This window comes from Pristis pectinata, chromosome 11 (assembly GCF_009764475.1).
Source record: "Pristis pectinata isolate sPriPec2 chromosome 11, sPriPec2.1.pri, whole genome shotgun sequence".
NCBI lineage: Eukaryota > Metazoa > Chordata > Chondrichthyes > Rhinopristiformes > Pristidae > Pristis > Pristis pectinata.
The window spans coordinates 55,420,767-55,448,341 of NC_067415.1; the positions used below are offsets into that span (position 1 = coordinate 55,420,767).

General features: G+C 38.7%; 1 protein-coding gene across 1 annotated transcript in view; it reads right to left on the reverse strand.

Annotated features, from left to right (window-relative positions):
- Positions 1 to 9,341: 9,341 nt before the first annotated feature.
- The window catches only part of sugt1 (SGT1 homolog, MIS12 kinetochore complex assembly cochaperone), a 127,292-nt gene continuing 109,058 nt past the window's right edge, over positions 9,342 to 27,575 (reverse strand). Inside the window, exons 11-13 of the mRNA XM_052026118.1 lie at positions 23,364 to 23,448; positions 18,838 to 19,019; positions 9,342 to 11,565 (exon numbers count right to left, since the gene is read on the reverse strand). Coding sequence (XP_051882078.1) covers positions 11,464 to 11,565; positions 18,838 to 19,019; positions 23,364 to 23,448 — 369 coding nt within the window. The 3' untranslated portion in view covers positions 9,342 to 11,463. The remainder of the gene's footprint in view (positions 11,566 to 18,837; positions 19,020 to 23,363; positions 23,449 to 27,575) is intronic.

Here is a 27,575-nt window from a genome sequence, read left to right on the forward strand (position 1 = left end):
CAATTTAAAGTTATAATTTGTGGGAATGTTTGCTTTAATACTGCAAAATGCATTTAGGTATAATCTTATATGAAAAGATTCTGATTAAATGGCCTGTTTCAATTTAATTTTGGTAAAATAGATTCATAGTTATACTCCCCTACTCTGGGGAAAAAGACTGTGACTATCTACCCTATCTATGCCTTTCATTTTATAAACCTCTCTAAGGTCACCCCTCAGCCTCCATCACTCCGGCTTATCCAATTGCTCCTTATGACTCAAGCCCCTACAGTCCAGGCAATGTTCCTGTGAATCTTTTCTCTACCTTCTCTAGCTTAATCACATCCTTCCTCCAGCAATGGTAACCAGAACTGCATATGATACTCTAAGTGTGGTCTAATCAGTGTTTTGTACAACTGTAACCTGATGTCACACCCCCTATACTCAATGTCTCGGCCAATAAAGACAAACACACCACACGCCTTCCTCTCCATTCTGTTTACTTGTTCACCACTTTTAGGGAACTATGTACCTGTACCCCAAGGTCTCGCTGTCCAATAACACTCCAGGTCCCTGCCAGTCACTATTTCCTAGCCTGGTTTAACTTCCCAAAATGTTCCACTTTGTACTTTTGAGTTAAATTCCATCAGCCATTCCCTTGGCCACTTTCCCAGTTGATCTAGATCCTGTTGTAACCTTAGAAAACCTTCTTCACTGTCCACTGTATCACCAATTTTGGTGTCAAGTGCAAACTTACTAATCATGCCACCTACATTCTCTTCCAAATCATTTATATGATGAACAAAAAAGGACTCTGCTCCAATCCCTGCAGAATACCACTGGTTACAGGTCTCAAATCTCAACCCTTTACTACTTTACTCCTATTACCAAGCCAATTTTGTATCCAATTTGCTATCTTACCCTCAATCCCATGTGTTCTAACCTTTCAGACCAGACTACCAGATGGGATCTTATCAAAAACCTTGCTTAAGTCCAGGTAATCAATCTATTGCCCTGCCCTCATCAGTCCTCTTGGTCACCTCCCCAAGACTCAATCAAATTTGTGAGGCAGTCCTATAAACAAAGCTATGCTGATTGTCTCTAGTAGGCCCTCGCCTTTCCAAATGCAAGTAATTCCTGTGTCTCAGGATTCCTTCCAGTAATTTTCCCACCACTAATGTAAGGCTCATTGGCCTGTAGTTCCCTGACTTATCCTTGCAACCCTTCTTAAATAAAAGGCACAACGTTAGGCATCATCCAATCTTCTGGTAGCTCAGTCATGACGAACAAAGATTAAAAAAAACCTCTAGCCCGGGCCTCAGCAACCTCCTCCTTTGCTTCCCACAACATCCTAGGTTGCATCTACTCCCCTCCTGTGATCTATCCACCTTTATGCACTTCAAGACCACCAACACCACCTTTGTAATGTTGATGTGCTTCAGGATATCACTGTTCTCTTCCCAGAACACACTAGCTTCCAAGTCCTTCTCTACAGCAAATATGGAGTATTCAGTTGAGACCTCATTCATCTCCTGTGGCTCCACACATAGACCACCACACTGATCTTTAAGGAGACCTACTCTTTCCCTAGTTACTGTTTGGCTCTTAATAAAGAATCTTTTAGGATTCTCCTTTACCTTATTTGCTAGGCATATCTCATGACCCCCTTTTGCTCTCCTAATTTCCTTCTAAAGAGCATTCCTTCATCCCTTGTACTTCTCAAGGGACTCACTGGGTCCCAATGGCCTCTACGTAGAACATTATAGCACAGTACAGGCTCTTTGGCCCACAATGTTGTGCTGACATTTTATCCTGCTCTAAGATCTATCTAACCCTTCCCTCCCACATAGCACCCCGTTTGTCTATCATGTGTCTACACATGAGTCTCTTAAATGTCCCTGATGTATCTGGCCCCACAACCTTTGCCAGCAGTGCGTTCCACGCACCCACCACTCTGTTTAAAAAAAAAAAAATTTACCCCTGACATCCCCTTTATCTTCCTCCAATCACCTTAAAATTATGTCCCCTCGTGTTAGCCATTGTCGCCCTGGGAAAAGTCACAGACTGTCCACTCAATCTATGCCTCTTATTATCTTGTACACCTCTTTAAAATCATCTCTCATCCTCCTCCTCTCCAAAGAGAAAAGCTCTAGCTCACTCAGCCTATCATCCTAAGATATGCACTCCAATCCAGGCAGCATTCTGGTAAGTCTCCTCTGCACCCTTTCTAAAGCTTCCACATCCTGACATATACCTCCTTTTTCCTGACTAGAGCCTCAATATCCCTTGTCAGCTGGGTTCCCTAATCCTGCCAGCCTTGCCATTCACGTGCTAGCCCTTTCTCACTTTTAAAAGCCTCCAATTTGCCAGGCACCCCTTTACCTGCTAATGCCTCTCCCACTCAACTTTTACAAGCTCCTGTCTAATACCATCAGAACTAGCCTTGTCCCAATTTAGGAATTTAACTTGTGGACCAGTCCTATCTTTTTTTCCCCATATCTTGAAACTCAGAATTATGGTCACTGGTCCTAAATTGCTCCCCCAGCGACAGATCAACCATTTGCACAGCCTCATTTCCTAAGAGGAGGTTGATAGTAACCTCTTCTCTGATAGAACCATCTACGTATTGCTTCAGAAAACTTTCCTGGACACAATTAACAAATCCTGCCCCATCTAATCCCTTAGCACTATAGTTGTCCCAGTCTATTACTGGGGAAGTTAAAATCACCTACTATTACAACCCTATTATTCCAACACCTATCTGGGATTTCCCTACATATTTGCCCCTCTAATTCCTGCCTATGGTATAATCAAAGTGATTCCCCCTTTCTCATTTCTATGTTCTACCCATGCAGCGTAGCTGGATGTACCCTCTGGGATATCCTCTCTAATCAGTATAGCAACTCCCTCCTTCTCTTACCTCCACCTCTGTCACACCAAAAGCATCTGTACTACAGAACACTGAGCTGCTGGTCCAGCCCATTCCTCAACCACATTTCTGCAATAGCTAAAATATTACAATTCCATGTGCCCTGAGTTTATCTGCCTTACCTGTCAGGCTTCACGCAGTAAAATAAATGAATGGAAGAATTTATTTATAATCTCAAACATGCCAGATTGTTTTAGGTGATGAGTAATTGTGTAATTCCACCCATCCCCTATTTCTGTCAGAATTATAGAATTGGTACATGATGCAAATGTACTCCACACCTTGTATAAAATCAATAAGATTTTCACAGATTTTATGCAATGTGCCAGCACTTTTAGCTACTTAGTTGTGTTAGATAAAATAAATTGAAATCACAGGCTGATCAAAAGCACATAGTTCCTCAAGTCAGCTTGGGGAAATTTTGATAAGCTAGTAAAATAGAATAAGCTTATTAATGTTGTAATTTATTTTTCAGTTTTTGTTTGATTCATTTTATTTTAGTGTATGAAAAATTATGGAATCAAAAGAGCTTCCTGGAGGATTTATTTGTTCAGTGATTTGACTGGGTGTTGGAAACTTCGACTTGGACTTACTTTTGTAAAGAATTTTATTTTACTGGTTTCAACCAACTAAAATCCAGTGAGTATATTTGTCATCTTACGTACTTGAACATCTAAGTTTTAATATATAAGAATTTGAGAATGGAAGAGTTTATTTGGTCCTTTAAACCTGTTTTGCTATTCAATAAGATTGTGGCTGATCTGACCTAACTCCACATAGCTGCCTTTTCTCCTTATCCATTAATATCTCTAGTTAACAAACATCTTATTTATCTCAGATTTAAAATTAGCAATTGATCTAGCATCAGTTGAACAGTTCCACATTTCCACCACCCTCCACGCAGATAAGTGATTTCCTTAACTTCGCTCCTGAAAGACTCAGACTTTATTAGACTATCTCCCCCTGTGGTAACCAGCCTCAACCAGCATGCACAGTTCCACTCTATCATTTATCAGTTCCTCTTAGTATCTTTTAACTTCCAATCACATTTCCCCTTAATCTGAATTCCAGGAACACAACCCAATTGTTTTTTCACTTGGAGTCCATGTTACTATTCTAATAAATTTATGTTGGATATCCTTTGTCCAGTATGTGCTTCTGAAGGTGTGGTTCTCAGAACTGCTCACGGGGTCAATCTTTAGCATTTGCACAGTTGCAACATAATGTCTACACCCTTGTATTCCAGCCTTCTAAAGACCAGCATTCATTTCTAATTGTTTCTTAATTATTTCTGTACCATCTATGATATTTTAATATGGAAATACAATTCTCTTTTCACCATTGAAAATATTTTGTTCTCTCCTCTAAAGGCGGAGTGACTTAATGACCTTATAGTGACCTATGTTGAAAGCCATTTATTAAAGTTTTGTCTATTTATCCAATTTATTGATATGATTTCAATTTAATGCTCCCTTCCACTCTGCTTACAACGCTGTATTCAACAAAATTGGGTGCAGGGTTTTCAATCCTTCATCTAAGACATTTATAAAAGCCCCAACACAAATGATTAAAGGACCTCACTGTTCATTTCCTTCCTTGTTTAGGTACAATTGATATTGTGGGTACAAATTGTGTACAATATTAAACTAGCTTTCAGAATTTAATTTGTTGCTCAAATTTCTACTCTTTGCATATCCCCAAAGGGCCTAAATCTTAAAAAATAATACTGCCATCAATGTGTTTCCACACTGTTCTATCAAAGCCCAATGTAAACTTGAGGTATGGCACCTCATCTTTTATCTGTGCATACTACAGCTTTTGAGATTCATTATCAAATACAAAAGGAAAAATCAGATAAATTATCAGAACTGGCTAGTTCTACTCTAAGCTTATATCTGATATACTAACTCAGTTTTTCTCTCAAAACAAAAACTGCTGGGCATTCCCAGCATTCTCCTTCCAGCTGCAGGTTTCAGCAACAATCCTGATCTGCATTCTGTACACAATGGGAATACCTGGTCAACCTGGTCTTTCCTAATCAGAGATATTTCCTTTGTCCTATCCTCCTCATTCCTACCCTTCCTACTTCTTAAAACTAACATGTTTTCTCACATCTTCAACCTGAAACATTAACTCTCTCTCTTTCTATAGACACTGCCTGACCGTTGAGTGTTTCCAACAGATTCCATTTTTATTTCAGATTTCCAGCACCTGCAGTATGTTGATTTTCAGTAGGCCTAGAAACATGGTTTAACTAGCTCTCAAAGCAATGCTTGGGACAGGACTTCCCAATTACATTCTGAAAGGTTTTAGTTTACAGGGTCCTAATAATCAGCTGAGAGCTAAGCTCCCAGCAAAGACTGCACCGATCAGTGAAAGATCTGGGCTAAGATCTTCCTCAACTCTATACTGTTCTGCATTTTGAAAAAGATACTGCATTCTTAAGTACATCCTAGATATTTAAATATAGTGGGTATCTCCAGACTGAATTCCTTGAGTGAACAACATTTAAAATGTGCACATATCTGAATCATAGATTGCAATTTGCCCATTTTTAATTGTGGTGATTTTGAACATAACATTAGATGTAATCTTTATGGAAAGATATACAAATATAAATTGGCTAACAATAATAGATGCAATGCAAAATCAAATACAATTACCTCAATTTGTAAAAGAAATTAACTCTTTGCATAAAATGGGGGTACATACCTGTACTACTGCAGTCTGATTTTCTGTGCCAAATCCCATTATATATTTAGTATGGCTTTTAAACTCCTAAGCAGAAAATTTTGAAACTGTAAATGTGCTTTCTTTATGAAAATGGAGATGTCTGCTGTGCAAAAAAAAGGGGCAATTTCATTTCCACTGCAATTTGAAGGTTACCATCCACACCAAAGGTTCTGGAGCACAGCACTTATTTTAAAAATCTGTAGTTTTTCCCTCTACTGCCATTATTACTATCTCAGAACAATTTATTCTCTGGTATTTACCAACTGCTCTGTAGCTTGTTTTATGTCTGCTCATGGCAGCCTCAATCCCATCTTTTACAGAATGCCTGCAAATATGCTGCTTTCTTCAATAACATCAAGCTCAGATTCTTCAAACTCTTACATTAGTAAGATGTATTTCAACACCATAACCTGCTCTGAAGGTATTTTCAAGACTTCCTGTTTATTTCATCGGCATTCAACTTTAACTCAGTGATAACATCCTCCCCTCCCAATCAAAATGTTGAGAGCTCAAATCCCACTCCAGAGCCCCAAGTTCATGATCCAGTTTCATGATTCATGATCCAGTTTCATGATTCATGATCCAGTTTCATGATTCATGATCCAGTTTCATGATTCATGATCCAGTTTCATGATTCATGATCATGAAATGTCCTTTAACCTGAGAAAGATAATGTCATTGCTGTGAATAATTCCATAGTATCACTAAAATGTCAGTAACTGTATGTAGTTTATTTAGGTAGGATGTCTGGAACAGTAACTATACATTATAGATCCCCAATGTGAATAATTTGAATGCAAGCCTCCTTTTAATAAAGCCCACATGCAGATCGCTTTGCATATTATAGAGATACACATTTTATCCCTTCTGCCATGAATTATGTTTCAGGGTCCTAGCTGCCTAAAAAAAAACCTTGAATACTGTATTTGCAGAAGGGAATTGGTTTGTTTCTTCTATGCTTGAGTTCCCATATTGTAGTTTTACTTGTGCATTAAGACAATTGTCTTTCACCCTAGATAAATTTTTGTATATAAAGTTGAACATATTTCTTCATTGCCATGGCCTCAAAGTACAACTGGTATTTTGACTGGCATGAAGAAAGCAATTGCAAGTCAATTAGTGAATCAGTACTTCTTACAGTTTAGATAAAATCACTTCCTAACATAAACCTGCGAATTGCTGTACACCCCCAAAATGTAACATCTTTTATTGTTTTCAAAAGATGATTCTGGAAATTGAGAATAATGAATTTAAAATTTTGTAGACATCTGTTGTGTTTAATTATTGCTTGTTTTAAGATGTTTCCTTCCTGGCACTATTTTATTTTAGACAATATTACCATGGGCATCAGTAACTCCAATATTTTGATCATACACTGTTTATCAAGTACAAGTCCTAATGGTTAGTTTTGGTTGACTATTTATGTGCCCAAGTTCTTTTCCCACTTGAAATAACATCAATGAATTCCCTGATCCATACTGAATGAAATCTGAAAACAAAATCATTTGTATTGTCGAGCAACTCACTGGATTGCTCACATGCTAATGTCAAAAAACACTAATAATGCCTTTTAGATGCAAATTCTTATATTTGCAAACTATATTTCCCACAACATTCTTAGTATGACATAGGCTGAAGTTTGTATAGTGATTACTTGTTATGATCAAAAATCTTTCTTAATCCCATACCAATTTTACAATTAGATACTCGGGAGCTTTCAATTCCAGTTGCAGTTCTCATTGTTATTACCAACACTGCTGGAATATTTGCTAACATGGTAGAATTGCTAATACTGCATCATTTTTTTACTTCAAAAACAATACTCGCCATCACCAAGTTAAGAACATGGCAGATTAATAAATATAGAAAGGCCTGATTCAGTACATTCTTACATTAGGCGAAAAAAAAACAAGCAGTCTTAAATTCCTTCCATTTTAGAACATCCTTTTCAAATAATGTATATGTAGAGAAAAAGTATAGTGAAGCATCACCTAATAATATGCAAGAATAGCACAACAGAATTTCAGATTCAGTTTTGAAGACAAGAAGCCTGGGTCCAAAACTGGTGTCCTAAACTTAAGTAAGGGCAATTACAATATTATGAAAACAAGAGTGGGCTGGGAAAATAAACTAAAGATAGAAGATCAGCAGAGACAGATATTTAAGATATTTCATGAATCTAGCAAAAGTATATTCAGGTGAAGAAAAAAAGATTTCAGAAGAGGAATGACCATCTGTGATGAACAAAGGTGGTTACATTGAAAAAAATATGCAATGCTCCAAAGATTAGAAACAAGCCAAGGTTTAGGACTTTTTTTAAAAAAAGCAATGAATGACTAAAAGCAAACAAAAAGGGAGAAGATATAATATGAAAGTAAACTAGCAAATCATAAAAGACAGGCAATAAGGGCTTTTACTTGCATCTAAAAAGGAAGAGAGTAGCTAAAGTAAACACTGGTTACTTCGAACATGAGACGGGGAAATTAAAAATGGGAAACAGATACATGGCTGAGACTCTAAATTATTTTGGATTAGTATCGATGGTAGAAGACAATAAAATCATCCCAATAATAATAATAATAGATAAGGAGTTGTAGGGAAGGATGAACTCAAAACAATTGTTATTACCAGAACAAAAATAGCACTAGATAAAATAACAGCTGACATGCTCCCTTGGACATGATGGTATGCATTCTAGGATCTTAAATGAAGTGGGAAAAGATCATGGATAATTTCTTTCTAATCAACCAAAATTTTAGATTCCAGAGATATCCTAGAAGAATGGAAAACTGCAAATGTAACATCACTATTCAAGAAAATGGGAGACTAAGTAGGAAATTATAGTTGGCCAAAGATGTCAATGGGGAAAATGCTGGAATCCAGTATTATGGAGGTAATAGCAGGGCATTTAGAAAATCATTAGACATCAATCTGTCAGCATGCTTTGGTGTAAGGAAAACAGTGTTCAACAAATTTTTTAAGACTTATTTCAAGACGCAACAGGGCTGATAAAGTGGAAAATCAGTATATGTAATATATTTGGATTTCCTGAAGGCATTTAAGATATGACATTAAAAAATTAATCCACAAAATAAGATGGCAGAAAGTTGAATATACTGCCATGGATAGGAGAGTGGCTAATTAACAGAAAAGAGTCAAGCTAAATTGGTAATTTTCCAATCAGCAACCAGTATCAAGCAGGGCCCTCTGCTATTTGTAATCTATATTAGTGATGAATGAAGGGAAGTGCATTGTAGCCAAATTTACTAAAAATATAAAATAGGTGCATTACCAAGTTGCAATGAGCCTGGAAAAGGATACAGATAGGTTACGTTAGTAGCCTAGAAGTTGGCAGATGGAGTATAATTTGAGAAAATTTGAGGTTATTCACTTTGTAAGGAAGAATGAGAAAGCAAATTATTATTTAAAGAGTATGACCATGAAAGGTTGCAATACAAAAGGACCTGGGGTCCCAATACAGAAACACAAAATAATAGTGCGCAGGTACAACAAATAATGAAATGTTGGACTTTAAAACATGATAGAATTTTTCATTCAGATGAAGTGAGTGTGGATTCTGAGACCATGGTCTTGAATCTATATAAAGGTATGAGGAACAAATTGGCTGTGATAGCTAGGGGAATGTTACTTAAGAGTTGACAGCAGATAAGCAATGACAAACATTTAAAGAGCACATGGATGAATTACAACAATTGTTTATTCCTGTTTGGTGCAAGAAAACAAGAGGTGACTCAACCATAGATTTCAAAAGAAATAAGCGGTAGCATTAGATCAGAGAAGGAAAATTACAAAGGCCAGATAAAGTAGCAGACCCAAGGGTAGGGAGCAGTTTAAAATTCAGCTAGAGGATAAATGGGACAAGAGATTCTGTAGACACTAGAATCTAGAGCAATACACACAAAATGCTGGAGGAACTCAGCAGGTTAGGCAGCATCTTTGGAGACAAATAAACAGTCATGTTTCAGGTTGAGACCCTTCATCAGGAATGGCCAAAGAGGACAAATGAATTGTTTAGGAGGTGGAAAACTGCAAAAACTTCTAATAGATGTGCAAGGAACAAAAGATTAAGACAAAAGTAGCCCCATTATTGGCAATGGGGAGGGGGGGGGGTGGAATTTATAATTGGTTAGAAAGAAATGGCAGACCAATTAAATTCAGTTTGATTCTATCTTCATAAAGAATATGAAGAGCCTCCCAGAAGTGTTAGGGAAAACAATCTAGTGAGGAGAAATTTTTCTCAGTGCTGAGGTTGTGAAATTCTCTACCACAAAAAAAATAGCCAAATCATATTATTCTTAGGGTTGGAGGAACCAAGGAGTATGGAGTGAAAGTTGGACCAGGTTACTGAATTTGGATGATCAGCCATGACCATATTAAATGTCAGAGCAGGATCGAAGGGCCTACTCCTGCTCCTATTTTTTATGTTTATTGCAAGGGGCATGGAGAATAGAAGTAGGGAAATTTTGATGCAACACTACAGGGTGCTTGTGAGACTGCACCTAGAGTACTGCATGGAGTTTTGGTCCCCATGTTTAAATGATGTACGTGCAAAGGAGGCAGTGCAGAGGAGAGGTTACATGGCTGGCTGCCATTTGAAAAAAGGTCGAGTAGGATGGGCCTATAGTCACCGCAGTATACAACAGGTGATCTTATAAATACAAGTAAGATTCTGAGGGGGATTAACAGGGTGCATACTGAGGATGTTTCTCCTAGTTTCCCCAGAAAGCACAGTTTCAGGGTAAGGGGCTGCCCATTTAAGACAAACACGAGGATGAATTTAGTCTGTCGGAGGGTTACAAAATCTCTGGAATTCTCTACCTCTAGAGAGCTGTGGAGACAGTCATTGAATATATTCAATGTAGAAATTGACAGATATTTAAACAACAATCAGTGGATAAAGAGGGAACAGGAAAAACAGTGCGGAAATCAAGACTGGATCAGCCATGATCTTACTAAGTGGTGGAGGATGCACGTGGAGCCATCTAGAATAATTTGCTTATGTTTTCTCGTAACTGATTTCAAACTATAGCAAATGGAAATCTTAGCCAAATTACTTTAGTTTATGATATTAAAAATAATAAAAAACAGAAAAGAATCTGTATTCGAGTTCTTCGATTTTATACTTGGACTACAACTGAAAACAAAAAAAGCACACAAGTGTATTAACTTTTGCCAACAAGCCTAAAGTACAAAAATGAAGGACAACTAACCAAATCAAAAATCTTATTTAAAAACACTGCATCAGAAAATAAAATTTAACTCAAAATATTGATGTCATTTTACATTATTTGCACTTTTGATTTTACCCAACCAAGCCTTCATTTGACAAAGAAAAACAGTCACCCTATTATTTTAACGCGACAGCAATTGTGTAACTATGTCAGTTTGTCTCATGGATTGAAAAGAACCACATCATTGTACAAACTTGTTACATCCTATCAATGTTTTTAAAAATTCTGCTGCAACACCAAGAAAAATCAGATAATTAGGTATATGAAATCAATTCCCATGCAAGGGCTGATATAAAACTATTTACACACACAATAATGTCATTTATAGATATATAGTCAATTTATTCTGTGGTAGGAAACAATTCACATTTTTAAAATTAAAAACAAAAGTGAAAAACCATCTTTAATTTCCTCTAACACTAATGTCAAACTAAATAATGCATCCAATCCATGCAAAGATCATCTAAGGTCAAGGCAAAGACAAGTACATCAGTGTTGGAACAAACATAAGATTTGTATCTCTTTTTAAAGTTGAATTTATAGTGGAAAACAACACAATAAGTTCAGTCTTCAAAGTTTCTTCCACTCCATATCATCTGGGGGATTCACAGCCACTGTTTTTTTGCCTACTTCTGTCCAATTTGTGCTTAGAACAGTGCCTCCAGATTCAGTCTATAAAGACAACATGAAAAAGTAAATGTTAATTTTGGTTCCAAATACACCAACTTGCGAAAAAGGCAAACAGCAAGGAAAGGGAGTTGGTTGTTAGTGAAATGGGGATGAAAAGAAATGAGTACTGGAATGCAGTGATAGCAGCAGCTTAAATATAGATAAGTTAACAATTGTTCCTATAGATATCCCATACAGCAGAAGCAAAAAGCACGAAGTAGATGCACAATGAAAAGTTGTTGAAATAGCCAGAAGTCAAAGTTCAAATGAAAACAGTGATACAGGGAGCAAGTAGGATCCACATCCTGACACTATAGTTGCTCCTAGATTAACACTGTACATATGTGTGGCTTGAAATGGTGCCCAGGACAGGTCACATAAAATTCTGGAGATTTGAAGTGAACCATACCAGTGAGCTTATTTACACTGAAACAGAAATTAAATTAAATTCTTTGTAGGAAAGTTAATTGAAGCCACGTGGAAAATTTAATAGTAGGAGAAAAGCAAGAATGGAGTAGCATGGGGACACGAGGTTCCGCAGATGCTGGAATCTGGACCAATACACACAAAATGCTGGAGAAGCTCAGCAGGTCAGGCAGAATCTACAGAGGGAAATAAACAATTGACATTTCAGGTTGAGACCCTTCAATCAGGACCGGAAAGGAAAAGGGTAGAAGCCAGAATAAAGAGGTAGGGGGAGGAGGAGGAGGAGGAGCACAAGCTGGCAGGTTATAGGTGAGAGGGGGAAGGTAGGGGGAGAAAATGAAAGGAAATGATGTGAGAATGGAGTAGGTTGTTTGGAAAGGAAAGTAAGCTTCAGTAGTCAGGCAATTAAAAAGACTAAGAGGTCAACAAGAAGATTAAGTTAGATATTGGCAAGGCAATGAAGGGGAAATTCAAACTAAAAAATATTAAAATGTTGTGTGCATGAAATAAATCACGTGAACAAGACTCATTACGTACAAAACTCTTGGTAAGAGCAATAACTGAAAATTGGCTATGCAGGGGTATAAAATTTCAGGAATGATAAATAGAGATAGTAACAGTAACTACAGGTAACATATGAACAGGAATGCAAACATTTGAAAAGGGTGATCCAACCTGAATCCCATTGATCTGAACTAAGGAACAACAGAAGATCAGTTACGTTACAAGGAATCGGCCCGGGAGCCGTTGGAGCAGCAGGTCCCTCTCAGGAATGGTGAGAGTATTTAAAAAGCTTAATAAGTGGAGGGCAACTGAAGGGTTAAACAGTGTTGAGTGGTTGATTAGAGGGAGTGAGTACTTGAGATAATTGGCAGGGACAAATACAAGGAGGGGTAACTGAAGAGGAGCAGCCAGTGGCTCAGCGTAGGAGTGGAGCTTTGAGGCTTTGGCTCGAGAGGCTTCAGTGAGCAGAGGCTGAGGATGAGCTTGCTCCCAGTGTGGCAAGGTCGGGTAAGTTCTTTTAATTAGGATAGGCAGCAATACCTCCAGCACGACTATTCTCAAGACTGGTGCCCCACAAGGCTGCGTCCTCAGCCCTCTACTCCCTACACACTCACGACTGTGTGGCCAGATTCTGCTCTAACTCCATCTACAAGTTTGCAGATGATACCACCATTGTAGACTGTATCTCAAACAGCAATGAGTCAGAGTACAGGAAGGAGATGGAGAGCTTAGTAGAATGGTGTCATGACAACCACCTTTCCCTCAATGTCAAAACAAGAGAGCTGGTCATTGACTTCAAGAAAGGGGGCGGTGTACATGTACCTGTCTACATCAATGGTGCTGAGGTCGGGAGGGTTGACAGCTTCAAGTTCCTAGGAGTGAACAACATCAACAGCCTGTCCTGGTCAAATCACATAGATGCCACGGCCAAGAAAGCTCACCAGCACCTCTACTTCCTCAGGAGGCTAAAGAAATTTGGTTTGTCCCCTTTGACTCTCACCAACTTTTACAGATGCACCATAGAAAGCATCCTATCTGGATGTATCAAGGCTTGGGACGGCAACTGCTCTGCCCAGGACTGCAAGCAGCTGCAGAGAGTTGTGGACACAGCCCAGCGCATCACAGACACCAGCCTCCCCCCTTGGACTCTGTCTTTACCTCTTGTTGTTTTGGTGAAGCAGCCAGCATAATCAAAGACCCCACCCACCCAGGACATTCTCTCTTCTCTCCTCTTCCATCGGGTAGAAGATGCAGGAGCCTGTGTGCACGTACCACCAGACTTGACAGCTTCTACCCCACTGTGATAAGACCATTGAATGGTTCCTTTATACAATGCGATGGACTATGACCTCACAATCTACCTTGTTGTGACCCTGCACCTTATTGCACTGCACTTTCTCTGTAGCTGTGACACTTCACTCTGTACTGTTATTGTTTTTACCTGTACTGCATCAATGCACTCTGTACTAACTCAATGTAACTGCACTGTGTAATGAATTGAACTGTACAATCGGTTTGTAAGACAAGCTTTTCACTGTACCTCGGTACAAGTGACAATAATAAACCAATACCAATTAATTTAATTAACATAGGAGTAGGTAATGAAGGCAGCAGTCAGGGCAGTCGTGTGCTCCATATGCAGTATGTGGGAAGTCAGGGACAGCATACTTGTCCCTGATGACTACACCTGTAAAAGGTGCATCCAGCTGCAGCTCTGACAAACCGAGTTAGGGAACTGGAGCTGGATCTGGATTAACTTCGGAGCATTCGTGAGGCAGAGGCAGAAATAGACAGGAGTTTCAAGCAGATAGTCACCCCTAAAAGTCAGGAGGCAGGTAGCTGGGTGACTGTCAAGACAGGGAAGGGGTATAGACAGAAAGAGCAGAGCACCCCTGTGGCCATTCCCATCAACAATAAGTATACTGTTTTGGATACTGCTGGTGGGGACGATCTACCAGGGACAAGTTGTAGTGGTCGTGTCTCTGGCACCGAGACTGGACCCTCAGCTCAAAGGAAAGAGGGAAAAGAGGAGAGCAGTAGTGATAGGGGATTTGATAGTTAGGGGGACAGATAGGAGGTTCTGCGGGAGAGATCGAGAATTTCGGATGGTCTGTTGCCTCCCTGGTGCCAGGGTCTGCGATATCTCTGATCGAGTTCTCGATATTCTCAGGAGGGAGGGTGAGCAGCCAGATGTCATGGTCCATGTAGGGACCAATGACGTGGATAGGAAAGGGGAGGAGGTCCTGCAAAGAGAGTATAGAGAGTTAGGTGAAAAGTTGAAGGACAGGACCTCCAAGGTTGCAATCTCAGGATTGCTACCCGTGCCACGAGCTAGTGAGGCTAGAAATAGGAAGATAATGCAGCTAAATATGTGGCTAAGGAAATGGTGCGGGAGGGAGGGCTTCATGTTTCTGGACAATTGGGCTTTGTTCCAGGGAAAGTGGGACCTGTTCCGACAGGACAGTTTGCACCTGAACTGGACGGGGACTAACATACTTGCAGGTAAGTTGCTAATGCTGCTCCAGGGGGGGTTTCAAACTAGATTTGCAGGGGGAGGGGAACCAGAGTGTTAGAGCAGATAGTGAGGTGGAGGAGGATAAAGGTCATGCAAGGACTGCATGTATAGACGGAAATCAAAGGTTTGTACATGATAGAAATGTTGTCAGGTGCATCTATTTCAATGCCAGGAGTATTGTAGGTAAGGCAGATGAGCATAGGGCGTGGATTGACACATGGGATTATGACATTATTGCTATTAGTGAGACTTGGTTGCAGGAGGGGCAGGACAGTCAGCTTAATGTTCCGGGGTTCCGTTGTTTCAGACGTGATAGAGGGGAGGGATGAAAGGGGGAGGAGTGGCGTTACTAGTCAGGGAAAATATCACAGCTGTGCGTAAACAGGAAGGCCCAGAGGGCTTGTCTACAGAGGCCACATGGGTGGAGCTGAGGAACAGGAAAGGTATGACCACACTAATAGGTTGTATTATAGACCGCCCAATAGTCAGAGAGAATTGGAGGAACAAATCTGTAGTGAGATAGCAGACTGATGTAAGAAACAGACACATACTGACTGGGACTCCCACACTGTGAAAGGGCTGGATGGCTTGGAGTTTGTCAAATGTGTTTAGGAAAGTTTTCTAAATCAATATATAGAGGTACCAACAAGAGAGAATGCAAGACTTATCTCCTATTAGGGAATCAGACAGGTCAGGTGACAGAAGTATGTGTAGGTGAACATTTTGGGTCGAGTGACCATAATGTCATCAGTTTCAAGTTAATCATGGATAAGGATCGGTCTGGTCCTCGAGCAGAGGTTCTAAATTGGATAAAGGCCAATTCTGTGGAAAGGAGAAAGGATCTAGGAAGAGTGGATTGGGATAAGTTGTTTTCTGGCAAGGATGTGTTCAGTAAGTAGAAGGCGAAATTTTGACAGTGCGGAGTTTGCATGTTCCTGCCAGGATTAAAGACAAAGTTAACAGGCATAGGGAACCTTGGTTTTCAAGGGATATTGGCGATCTGTTTAAGAAAAAGAGAGGTGTATAGCAGGTATAGGAAACTAGGCACAAATGAGGTGCTTGAAGAGTATAGAAAAAGAAAGAAAATACTAAAGGAGGAAATCAGGAAGGCAAAAAGAAGACATGAGGTTGCTCTGGCAGATACTGTGAAGGTAAACCCAAAGTGTTTCTACAAGTATATTAAGAGTAAAAGGATAGTAAGGGACAAAATTGGTCCCCTAGAAGATCGAAGTGGTGGGCTATGTGTGGAGCCTCAGGAGATGGGGGAGATCTTAAACAGTTTTTTTGCATCAGTATTTACTCAGGAAACTGGCAGAGTGGATATGGAAGGAAGGGAAACAAGCAGTAGTGTCATGGAACATATAGAGCGTAAAGAGGAGGAGCGCTTGCTGCCTTACAGCAAATAAAAGTAGATAAATCCCCTGGGCCTGACATGATATTTCCTCGGACCTTGAGAGAGACTAGTGTAGAAATTGCAGGGGGGCCCTGGCAGATGTATTTAAAATTTCCTTAGCCATGGGTGCAGTGCCAGAGAACTGGAGGTAGCTCATGTTGTTCCGTTGTTTAACAAAGGCTCTAAAAGTAAACCAGGTAATCACGGGCTGGTGAGCCTGACATCAGTAGTAGGTAAATTACTGGAAGGTGTTCTGAGAGATCGGATATACAAGTACTTGGACAGCCAAGGGCTGATTAAGGATAGTCAACATGGCTTTGTGCATTAACGAGTTTTTCGAGGAGGTTACCAAGAAAGTAGATGAAGGAAAGGCTGTGGATGTTGTCTACATGGACTTTAGTAAGGCCTTTGACAAGGTCTCACATGGGAGGTTAGTTCAGAAGGTTCAGACACTAGGTATCCATGGAGAGGTTGTAAACTGGATTCGAAATTGGCTGCGTGGGAGAAGGCAGAAAGTGATAGTGGATGATTGTTTCTCCGACTGGAGGCCTGTGGTGTGGTGTGCCTTGGGGATCTGTGCTGGGTACATTGTTGTTTGTTGTCTATATCAATGATCTAGATGATAATGTGGTAAATTGGATCAGCAAGTTTGCTGATGACACTAAGATTGGAGGGGTTGTGGACAGCGAGGAAGGCTTTCAAAGCTTGCAGAGGGATCTGAACCAACTGGAAAAATGGCAGATGGAATTTAATGCAGACAAGTGAGGTGTTGCATTTTGGAAGGACAAATCAAGGTAGAACATACACAGTAAATGGTAGGGCACTGAGGAGTGCGGAGGAACAAAGGGATCTGGGAGTTCAGATATATAATTCCCTGAAAGTGACATCACAGGTAGACAGGGCTGTAAAGAAAGCTTTTGGCATCCTGGCATTCTTAAATCAAAGTATTGAGCATAGGAGTTGGGATGTTATGGTGAGGTTGTATAAGACATTGGTGAGGCCAAATTTAGAGCAGTGTGTGCAGTTCTGGTCACCTAACTATAGGAAGGATATCAGTAAGATTGAAAGAGTGCAGAGAAGATTTATTGGAATGTTGCCGGGCCTTCAGGAGTTGAGTTGAGTTACAGGGAAAGATTGAACAGGTTAGGACTTTATTCCTTGAAGCATAGAAGAATGAGGGGAGATTTACAAAATTATGAGGGGTACAGACAGAGTAAATGTGAGTAGGCTCTTTCCACCTAGATTAGGAGAGATAAGTATGAGAGGACATGGCTTTAGGGTGAAAGGGGAAAGGTTTAGGGGGCACATTAGAGGGAACTTCTTCACTCAGAGTGGTGGGAGTGTGGAATGAGCTGTCATCTGACGTGGTAAATGCGGGCTCACTCTAAAGTTTTAAGAACAAATTGGATAGATACATGGATGGGAGAGGTGTGGAGGGTTATGGACTGGGTGCAGGTCAATGGGACTAGCAGAATAAAGTTTCGGCACAGACTAGAAGGGCTGAATAGCCTGTTTTCTGTGCTGTAGTGTTCTATAGAATGCATGATAAATCAAACTGCAGCTGGAGAAATGAACAAAATCAAACAAACTGAAAATGAAATTAAAAACAGGGAGAAAACTTTAATTATCCAAACAGAGTAGACAATATCTATCTATGGGGCAGATTTATTCTTAAATTACATTTAAGGACATTTTCATTCAATATACTGCAATTCCAAGCAGCACTGGACAATGAAAGTGAGTAAGATGGTGATTTGGTAATAAGGCACCATTTACACCATTTCATAAAGGAATAAGGAAATTTGACTGCAAGAAAACCACAGTAAACTGGAACCTATGTAAATTAAATCCAAGGAAAAAAATGATGCACTAAACTATAATTAGTAAGGGGATATTGTTGGGCCAGTTACTTGCAGTTCACGTAAAAGATTTCTGATCGGGAATTGAAGGAATAATAATAATGAGCCAAAGACAAGTTAAAAAGGACAAACTTCACACTATTGTGATTTTTTTTCCCTCAAGGAAAATGGCTTTTGCACATATAATTACAAAACTGCATTAACAGCTGATTCCGAAATCAAGTGAATTACCCAGGTACAGATAAATCCAAGGAAAACTGGTCAGGACATCACAGATGTACAGAGTGATTTTCAACTAGTTAAACAAATTAGATATTGCTGATTAATGCACTTAATGTATACTTTGGTACTTTTAGGAATGAGGAAATCAGGTCAAATGGCGACTTCATAGTGCACATTTCATCAAAAAAATACCCAAGTTAGTAAATTAATTCCAAAATATTTCTATTTGCAAGCTCCAATGATTTGCAACAAATTAAAATTTCTGTTGTACACTCGTTTACCTAAAATAAGTATTCTGCAACATACATTAATAAAACACCTGAAAAATGAAATTGTAACAAGGGTGTAATACTTACAAATGACTTATTCATAGCACGCTTTACTTCATCAGACCCATCTGCATAAATCTTCTGAAAAAGCTGGTTTAGCGCAGCATCTCCCTCTGGTTTTTCATCATTCTCTTCCTTTTTAATCTCCATTACCAGTTTATCCCAATTCTTTGTGTAGTGAGAAGAGGATGGATATGGTTGTGGCTGTTCTAAAGTTACAGATCATTACACAAGCTAAATTTGAGTTACCTGAATAACCTGAACACTGTTGCCTTCAATAAATGCATTAAAAAATAAATACAGAATAACAGTTATCAAGCAAACTTTACAGAAGGAAACCTGTCATCTTTATCTGTCTGGCCTACATGGAACTCCAGAGAAACAAATTTGTGATTGTCAAACGAACTAGCAAGGCACTAAGTTGATGTAAAAGTATTGCAAAAATAAACAAAACTATGGAGCATCAGAAACAGAGGCTCATCCAGTCTAGTCAAGCCAGCCAAGTCCACTTGGGGATATATAAAAACTGGGAAAACCATTCATCAGAACAATCAAGCTTAAACAGTCAAATTAAGTAAAACATCTGTTAGACATTATTTAAGATTAGGGTATGCCCTTCGATGGAGGGGCACAAAGGAGGGACCTTAGAAATTCTGATTCTGGACACGAGGTATTATAGGATCAGGTCAAATACATACATACATACAAACTTCCTGCTGATTATCACCAACTGTGCTTCCTCTGCAGTTGACTCATTACTCCTCTAATGTAAACACTTGGAAAGGCATAAAATGCACTTAATTAAGTCTTTCAATGACATCAACAAGAGTGACTCAACAGCACCACTAAAAAAAGTTCTAAGAAAGAAAATACTGCCAGATTGAGCTTGAGGTAGATAGCTGAAAGAACCAACATAAAAGTGTAAAGCCTACTTGGCCTTGTCCTCACCAATCTATCTGCCACATAAGTCTTTACTTCTAGATTGTATTGGTTAAGAATGGTCAGCTCTTACTCCATGTGCACAAACCTGACTCCATACTCAGATTCGGTCTGTCTCTGCTGCGTTGTGTGTTTTTATTATCATGCCAAACAGGATAGTTTTAAAATAGATGGAGCAAGTTCTTGACTAGAGTCTCCTTTAGTCTATCTGGACTGCAAAATTGTGTTACCATGCCATTTCCAATTAAAACAGAATCAAAGAAAAGTTACAGCATGAAAGGCCATTTGGCCCATTAAGTCCTTACTAACTCTGTTCAAGAGCAATCCAGCTGGTCCCACTTCCACTCTTCTCCCCATAATGCCAATTCTTTTCTAGCTCCTTTTGGATTCTACAACTAAGTATGACCCCACCACTACCCTGGCAGTGTATTCAATATCCTAACTACTCATTATGTTATTCTCATGCCACTATTGATCTTTTCTCAATTACCTTTTTTTTTTGGTTGTTGATCTCCTCAGTCTCTCTCCATCTACAGCCTATACCCTTCATGATCTTAAATCAGATGTTCTTGTAACCCCTCTTGTTTCAAGAACCCCAGCTTCACATGTTGATCCTCATAACCAAATCCAGTAACAAATGAAGAGGACTTCATCTTTTAAATAAACAGTATTTCCTTCAAAGGTTGGTCAAGTACTTTTGCCAAAGAACTGCTGGCATTCTGCAATGCTCAAGCATGGCCCTTCACTGTTACTGGATGAAGGAGTCAAATTTCCACCATTGGCAGACAACACATATTTAGTCATTTTGTATCTTATGAGATCAGGGAGGTATCTCTGATTGTGCATAAAATTTTAGGGAGTGACCATGATCTGCCAAATCATCTCATTTCAACGATTAAAGATTTTTAACTATTATTTGGATGTCCTCTTCCAGGTTCACCCAAGATAAGTCCAGCAATTATAGGGCACAGAGGTGTTATACCTTCCCTTTCTAATCGTACTCATCATGTACATTCAAGCATGTAAACCTTTTCTTTGCAAGTACATACAATCAACAGAATTGAGGGAGGAAGTGTAATGAGCATCCTGCTGCTTAGTTAATATGCACAATTTGTACCCATAGTTTTTCTTTCACTTTCAGTAAGTAGCCAGAAATTCAAAAGACCAATGGAACAATCATCCAAGGAGTGGGATAAGCTGAATTGCTATTGCTTAGAGATAGAACACTCTTGCCAATGGTCTCTTTCCATGCTATAAATTTTCTGTGATTTTGTTTCAATTGTAAATGGCATTGATACCACAGTTTTGCAGTCTAGATTGACTGATAAAAAACCTGGCAAAATGACCTGCTCCATCTGTTCTAAAACTTGATTGTTACATGTTCCACATAAGCCTTGGATGTTCTCAGGTAAAACATGTTATTCATGCCCATAAATGTTTCTTTATACTGTACAATATCTAATCATGTAGTGAAACTCTTGTGATCTCACAACATTTCATGTTTCATATATGTACTCACACATGCTAATCATTCCAGAAATAGGACATGGTGAATGACAGCAGCAAGTAATAACAGAGCAATGATCAAAGCAAGTTTCACTAAACTCAATCCCACATCACTCTTCAAATTAAACATTTTGTTCTATCATTGACTAACTGGTATGTTCTTTGTATACTTCACCAGCAAAATGCAAAACCGGCATCCTCCATTTTCAGTTCTCAGCTCTGGTCCAGGACATTTCCCCTCTGTATTTTGATCAAATTTGATCAAGTTTCCCCACTTCTTTCTGTAAGCTCATGAAGCTGCTGCAGTGTTTTTTTTTATTACATTTATGTAGATATTTGCAACCAAGCCCGTCAACTTGCTCTGCGTAGACAACTATAAGCACATGAACTACATGTGATCGAAGTGGTTAACATCCTTTCTAATGGGCTTGGAATAAACCTGCTCTGTATCAGTTTAAAATAAACTAAGTTGTGACATCCTCAACACTGTCTTATCCAAATTTAATAATGGCTGCAATCTTATGACCAGTTTTTGAAATTGCGCAACCTCACTTTGCTGCACAACACATCCATAACTTAATTCTTAAATCTTTGAGAAAAAGAACCCAACACACTGAAATAATATTCAAACTTAATCGATACTTCTGTGTAACTCTCTAAAACAAAACAGCAAAATGCCTCAAATATGTAATCTTTATCCATGCAAGTAACTCCTTAGAAAATTCCCAATATCACTTGAGCTTTTCACATGGTCTGGTGTGCAGCTATAACTTAGGTGCACTGGGAAGCAAGTGATATTTTGCATGTGATGCCTATTCTACTGGATATCTTGCATCTTAGGGGCAATAAAAACTGAAATTGATTTACCCAGTATTTACAAACTGTATTAATAAAAAGGGAATGAAAGGGTAATGTGTAATATATCAGATTGCTACTTGGGAAAAACACTGAGCATGCAAAGACCACAAAAGGTCAAACAGACTAAGTGAGCAAGATGAAATGTAACATAGGAAAATATGTGATTATTGAACTTAATAGGAAAAATAGGAAAAATCTTTGAATGGTGTAATACTTTAAAGCTGGTGTACATCTTGGAGTGCCAGTTGAGAGAGAAAATTTTTCTGCAGCTCTATAGAGCTTTACCTCAACCCTGCATAGATTTGTGGGTGCAGTTTTGGTCTCCATAACAAAGATATATTTGCTTTGAGACAGTGTGGCAGAAATTCACCAGATTTATTCTTGCAATGCCTCATGAGGTTGAATAAAATTGGCCAATTCTTTAGAGGGTCAGCAAATTGAGATGTCTTAGTGAAAACCATTTAAGATTCTGAAAGGGAATGTCAAGGATGCAGAGTGGCTGTTTGCTCTGATGGAGGGTACTAGTTGCACAATTTCAGGATAAAGGAATGGGCCATTTAAGATCAAGATCTACAGTAATAGCTTTAACTATTGTGAACCTTCAGAATTTTCCACTCCAGAGACTGTGGATGATCAGTAATTGGGTATATTCAAGGCTGTCTTACTGGATGTTTCAGCTTTTGTCACTTAACAGGATAATGCCACTCAGCATTTTTATGATACATCAACAATCTTAATACAAGGAAGCTTGAATGAAAGAAAAGCAGTGGACATTCTTACTAATTTATTGGTAACTGCAAAAGTACATATATTTATTCGGCAACTGATCATTGGTATTACTCTTGTCTCAAGAGGATTATGATTTTATGTTCTACTCCAGAAATCTGAGAAAAAAAATAATTTTTGAATGCCATGATAATCAAGTTATGGGGACCAGGCAAGGAAGTGGACAAGCTATAGAATCAATAATAATCTTATTGAGAGAAGAAGCTTCATTAAACATATAGCCTACTCCTGCTTCTATATCTGGTATACTTTTTATTCTCCTTTCACATTGGCTATAATCCAGAATAGCTGTGATTACTGAAAAACCTCTACTTATGCAGCACTTTTCCCAACCTCAATATTCACCAATTACTTTATCACAAATAACATAATTCTGAACCATTGACAATAGATTATTAGAAGAATATTAATGACAATGAAAACCCAATTATCCAGTGTGCAAAGCTACTGTGACACACTCTCACCTGGCATGAAGTGCTTTACATCTGGTGCAATGCCTTCCAGCTTTTCCCATCGAATTGCTTCGGTCTTCTTCATTTTTATCTCAATCTACAAGTAATTAATATTTTACAATATATCAATGACCTAAGATCACATCGGTCTACTTCACTTTCTAGATTTAAATATAACCGTGGCTTGGCTTTTAGAGTGATGGAGTACAAAATTGGGGAAGCCATGCTATAGCTAACTGTATAGGACTTTAGGGACACCATGTCTGGAATACTGCATACAGTTTTGGTCTTGAGTAAAGATATACTTGCCTTGGAGGTAATGAAGATTCATTGGATTGATTCCTGAGATAAAGACGATGTCTGAAGAAGAAAGACTTAATAAACTGAGCCTTTATTCTCTGGAGTTTAAAAGAATAAGAGGCATCTTTCTGAAACAGTAAGTTATTGAGTGGGTTTGACAAGGTTGGTGCTTAAGGGATGGTTTTCCTGTTGGGAAAAACTAGAAACTCAGTGGCATAGTTTTAGGAATAAAGGCTTACCCATTTAAAATAGAGGTGAAGATAATTTCTTTTCTCATGGGGCAATGAATTTTTGGAACTTCATGACTGGGAGCAATGGATGCTGAGTTATTAAGTATATTCAAGACTTAAACTATAGAGACAAAAAGAGTTATTAAAGTGGAGGCCAAGATCAGATCACTCATGTTATTAAATTGCATGGCATGTATGAGGGACCATATTAGAATGTGGCCTTATCCATTTTTTCTTACGTTACAACTGGATATTCCTCTACTTAAGTTGGGAAGATTCACTCATAATACTTCACTATAACTTTCCTCAATTAGAGGTTAGTCAACCTTCCACGTGGCCATGCTAAAGACACATCCACATGTAGCACAAGCCTAAGACTTAAGAGTGACCTTCAATAATAAATACAATGGAAAAAAATGCAATTTGGGAGTGTTCAGTATGTGGATCAGTAGTGGACATATCAAAATGGACAATTTTGATGCACATGAGAGGGGGGTGGGGAAGGAAATGTCAGCATTTCAAATTGAAACTCTGCATCAGGACTGTGACTCGATACCTCCTCAAACTCCTGAAAATATCCCTAAAAGGCAAAATTCCAAGTTAAGAGTTCAAAACTGCAAGATTAGTTCCATTTCTTTTGTCAGGAATCTGATCCTTGAGAATGTGTAGTTCTCATATCCAGCACAGTCGGTGCTCTTAATAGATTACAAAATTCACATGTTCGATATTTGATATATTTATGGTCATTTCTTCCACATCAGTAGGGAACTTGCTCATCCGGCATTTGGCCAAACCTTGGGCAATTATTCTTCCATGTTACAGGCCTTATCGAGGCTATTTTGCTGGGCAATAATCTTGTGATACTTCTTGGGAAAAGTGAGCTTATATACTAAAACCATGTTTAAATGTTTAATTTGAATGCTTACAAATGTTTAAAATAAAACAATGAAAATTACACATTTTAAAACTGGAAAACCAAAAACTATGGTTACATTGGCTAGCAAAGAAGTGATTTAACTTGCTTAATGATACATATTCTTGTGACTGATGTTACGGACTCAGTGAAAGTCCCTTAAAGATAGAGAGTGTGTGTGTATGTGTGTGTGGGGCGTGCTTACGTCAATAGAAGATAAAGGACGTAATGATGTTGTTGAAGAAGTTAGAAGAAGAAGAAAGAGAGAGAGAGAAGGGAGAGAGACACCAGCCTGCTTGTTTTCTCTATCGATGGATGAGAAACAATAACTGTGTTTGCCACTGAAATCCATGTATGGAAGTTGGAAGTAATCCGGTGGAGTTCACTTTGTTGCTGACCTGTAGAAGGAAACAGGTATTTGTGTGTGGACGACCACGGTTCGGATGCTTTTCGGGGTGAGGAAGTCACTACCGAGTAAACACTGAAGTGTCGTTTGGGTTCCATCGTGGAACATTTGGATTTCGTATGTACTCTCTCTATGTTTTTCTACATCTACGTCTTATCTTCAGACAACGGTGGTTGTTGAAGAAGCCCTTGCTCATGTTTCACCTTATGGCTTGCGGAACTGAACTTTAAGAACCATTCCGGAACTGGGAGTTTTGGACTTTGTCACACACACACACGAAGAGTTTAGTTTTGGGGTTAACGTTCGAGGTTTAACATTTTTGAATTCTAACATACTAACATTTTTACTTTTATTTTACGTATTATCATAAGTAGTGATTAATAAAATAGTTTTTAACACTGAATCATGCACAGTGTGTTTCTTTTGTTGCTGGTTCGTGACACTGAGCAGAAGGTTTCAAAAAAAAAACTACACTAACAAAGTCAGTCACTGCAGCTGTGATTTTGTTGGACAAACTGCTTCTGGGAAACATCTGATGGGGATACAACTGCAAATCACATTCCACTAAGTCCTCAGTATAAAGAATATTTAGGTTTATAATTGCCATTTTAACATCACAAAATGCAGAAAAAAGAATTAGCTACCTTTCAATGGAATAGTAATTGTAAAGACACATTCACCCTTCATATTTTTTCAATGACTACCTTGGGCGCAGACAATACAGAGAGCTTATAACGAGGACCAGGTCATCCAGTTGGGTGGGTACAAAATCGGGAAAAAAATCACTATAGTAACGTGATAGGAAATAACCCAACCTGAAGATATGTTTGAGCCTCAAGTGAGAAGGTAAAATCAAAACATGGAAAAAGGACATCTTCATAAAAAATTACATTAGGAATACATAATGAAAGCAAAATGGAGCTAATGTCTCACAGCCAGCATTTAGTCTGCATGTTCTCCTTATGACCACATGGGTTTACTCAGGGTGTTCTGGTTCCTTCCCACATACGAAAAGACTTGTGGTAGGTTAATTGCCCATTGTAAATTACCTCTAGTATAGGTGGGATGGGAATGTAGAGAGAATAGTTTACAGGTTAAATTAGTGGGGGGGAGCATAGGATTGCTCTTTGAGCCAGCATACACTCAATGGGCCAAATGGTCTCCTATGTTGTAAAAAAATATGGAAAAATGAATACCAAGATACATATAGAAACAAAAATGGGACACTCAAGTTAAAATATAGCATCAACACTGATAACGTTCCTGACTTTATGCCAAGAAAGACTCATCATTCATTGTTACCAGTGTCAAAAACTCTTTGCAAGAGACTCTTTAGATTTATTGATATTTCACAATAAGTGCATGGACAAAATATTCAGCAAAAGGAATGTTATGATGGAACCTAAAACTGGAGAAAGATTAGTGACCTCTCAACTACAGTCACACTATATGTTGCATTTTGTTCATCATTACTGAGCTTAAAAAAGTCAATGCATGGAACAAAAATTGTGTTTCTGTTAAGCAGGGCGTTCATCTCAGCATTCTTATCAAAAACTTATTCCTTAGTTAACAAAGCAAATAGCCTAGTCATTACTATTTATGACAAATTAGCTGCCTTGATTTCTATCATCATTAACAGTGCTAACTGCAAACATGTTTTTTTTTCCCTAAAAAAGTTAACAAAACCTGCAGCTCTTCCCATCAAATCCTAATACTGTTGTTGCTCCCGCTGCTGATTGAACTTCAATTCTTGAATACAAACACTGCAAGTGAAGATATTGCAGGTGATATTAAGAGAGCAGGGCTGACAGAAACCATAATCTTCCAACCCTCCATTATTCTCTCCTTTCACAGAATATCTTCTTATCCTCCAGCCCCAACTCATTATTCTGCCCCTCCGTCTAGTCACTTTAACTCATTCCATCAAACTTCCTCTTTGAAATCTAATCTCCCGAAGCTTCCCATCAAAGCCCCAATTTCCAAAATGCCTCTCTTTATCCCCAAGTCGAATCTTCAATCAACACCCCCAACCCTTCCCAATCGCACTGACCTTATCTCCAAGACCCGATACCCTGAAACTCCCAAACTTTGCCAATACCTGCCCCCTGTCCAACTCTGAATCTCTCAAACTCTGAATCCAAAACTCCCAAGACTTTGCGTCAACTTGATCAAACAGAGATCAAAAACTTTGTTAATATAGAGAAATCACTTAAAAGTGTGAGTAAAGGTGCAAAATTTCTGCTTTGGGGTTAATTGTAAAAGTTAAAACTACATTTAGTCTCCCCGGTGCTGCTTGAGCCATACCTACTTGAACCACAACGGCAATTCCGAAATTCTAAGGAATCATGCATGACCCATCCCTTGTGGTGATATAT